The following is a 1,938-nucleotide window of genomic DNA, read 5'->3' as shown; positions in this document are numbered from 1 at the left end:
GATCGAAACTGAAGATCGAAGCGGGTTTGCAGGTGAGCCGAACTCGAGGCTCTTACCTGAAAGCTTCACAAGAAGCTCGCTCTGGGAATCGTTTTTCCCCCATCTGGCAACGAGGAAAGGCGGCTTAGGACGGACCAGGGCTACTTATCTTCAGCCCCGATCTTAACTTACAGGAATTTCTTAATGTTGATTTTCTTTAAGAAATCTATGTATGTGATTGTATAATTTATTTTTAGTTCTGTATTCGTTCACTAGTAGATAACAGATGGCCAAAAGTTGTTCGACTCTAAAAAGAATGTTTATTTCTGACCATGACCTTCAGCCAAATGCAAACCCTTTTTAACAGAGGTTAATTAAGGGAATGAACAACCTTAATTTAATTTTAATTGCATGAGTTTAACATAAAAGGCCAATTATTTTATTGTAATATTATATTATCCTGTTTGCTAGGTAATAGAAAATTGCTCAACATAAACTAGATTTGAGCATGACTTAGAATTGATTTTATTGATATGGCGGGATGGTGTTTTTTTCCTGTTGTATTATTAACTACCCCAAACAATGCTCTCGATCCAGTCCGTGAAGAGGTGAACCTTGGTGTAGACACTGGGAAGACCTTGGGATCCGCAGACCAATCCATAAGAGACGACACCAATGACCTGCTTAAGACATGGATACTGCGGATGCTGCACGAATATGGGTCCACCGGAGTCGCCATTGCAAGTGTCCGCTTGACTGGTCATCGATCCTGCGCAGAATTGGGTGCGCGTCTCGATGCTAAAACGCAGGCGTTCCTGGCACACCTTGTCGGAGAATCGCTGCAAGGTGACCTTCAGCAGGTGACTGGACTTCACGCCATCCTCGGTGAATCCCCAGCCGGCGGCAGTCACCTGTTCGTTATCGTTGCCGCTGCTGGGCGGCAAACAAACCGCTGCCACATGATCATTGAACGCAGCATCCCTATCTAGTTCGAGCAGAGCAATATCGTTTTTGAAGCCCAGCTCCTCGTCCTCCGTGTCGTAACCAGGATGAACCACGTAGTTCACCACCCGAAAGTCCTGCACTAACGCATCGTCGGTGGTGCTGTTGTAGTCCAAGTCCCCTAGACGAACCACAAACTTGGGTGAATCGAAATTGGGATCCAATCGTTCGGCTTTCGTTCTGTAATTGAGAGATGGATTAATTTTTAAATTATAAATTCAGTAAAAATAAATTTTAAAAAATAGCTTTTGAAAAAACGTTTTTGTACAATTCATAAAACATTTTTGAGCAGTGCCAACCTCGCATTTGAATTAACCAAATCAATACTATTGAAGCTAAACCCATGTTATTTTATTTACTCATCCGTTTCCAGGCAATGGGCCGCGGTCAGTACGAATCTGGGATGCACCAGAGAACCACCGCAGTCCCAACTGGTGTCGGTCTTGTTAACTCGACGAGTCCCGATCAGCGCCATGAAGGGGAACTCCCGACCAGACGCCTTTGTGCCGCCCACAATAAAGGGCGTTGATCGACATGCTGATCTGGCCTCGTTATACTGCTTGCACTCTGAGCAAAATGAAGAACAAATTGTTAAAGTCGGAAGGGAATCATTTAAATCACACCTTACGCTTCTCGAAAGGCCTAGTCTGTTCAACAGGTTTAAGATTCTGATGATCCAGCGGTATGGGACAGCAGACAATATCGTTGAATTCGTCGCAGTATTTGACTTCAGATCCAATCAGGTGCTGATTGTAGAATATTACCGGACAGTCCGAAGGAGACAACTCCTTGCACTCGCCAGTTCCATTGTCGCAGTACTCGGCTACCACAGAAACTGAAACAATCAAAAGCAGCCACTGACTTCCGGGGATCGCATGCATTGCCGAATGCTTTGCGGGCACAACTGAGAACGACACTCGAGGTTGACAAGATCTACTTTAACAGCTGAACAGCGAT

At 44.8% G+C, this 1,938-nt stretch overlaps 1 protein-coding gene across 1 annotated transcript; it reads right to left on the bottom strand.

Annotated features, from left to right (window-relative positions):
• Nucleotides 1–356: 356 nt before the first annotated feature.
• LOC108096530 (serine protease snake) lies at nt 357–1,862 on the bottom strand. The gene is made up of 3 exons (XM_017198213.2): nt 1,610–1,862; nt 1,341–1,548; nt 357–1,161 (listed from the first exon to the last, which is right to left on the bottom strand). Exons 1-3 carry the CDS (start codon nt 1,860–1,862, stop codon nt 546–548), a joined length of 1,077 nt encoding a protein of 358 aa, XP_017053702.1. The 3' UTR covers nt 357–545.
• Between the last annotated feature and the right edge of the window lie 76 nt (nt 1,863–1,938).

This window comes from Drosophila ficusphila, unplaced genomic scaffold (assembly GCF_018152265.1).
Source record: "Drosophila ficusphila isolate 14025-0441.05 unplaced genomic scaffold, ASM1815226v1 contig_414, whole genome shotgun sequence".
Taxonomy (NCBI): Eukaryota; Metazoa; Arthropoda; class Insecta; order Diptera; family Drosophilidae; genus Drosophila; species Drosophila ficusphila.
This window is presented reverse-complemented; position numbering and strand designations above follow the sequence as displayed.

What these genes read in the sequence shown, in the direction of transcription:
- LOC108096530 (XM_017198213.2), bottom strand. Translation starts at nt 1,862, where the DNA reads ATGCATGCGATCCCCGGAAGTCAGTGGCTGCTTTTGATTGTTTCAGTT. An exon ending in GACTAGGCCTTTCGAGAAGC is followed by an intron (nt 1,549 to 1,609) that starts GTAAGGTGTGAT and finishes CATTTTGCTCAG; the next exon opens with AGTGCAAGCAGTATAACGAG. An exon ending in CATTGCCTGGAAACGGATGA is followed by an intron (nt 1,162 to 1,340) that starts GTAAATAAAATA and finishes TCTCAATTACAG; the next exon opens with AACGAAAGCCGAACGATTGG.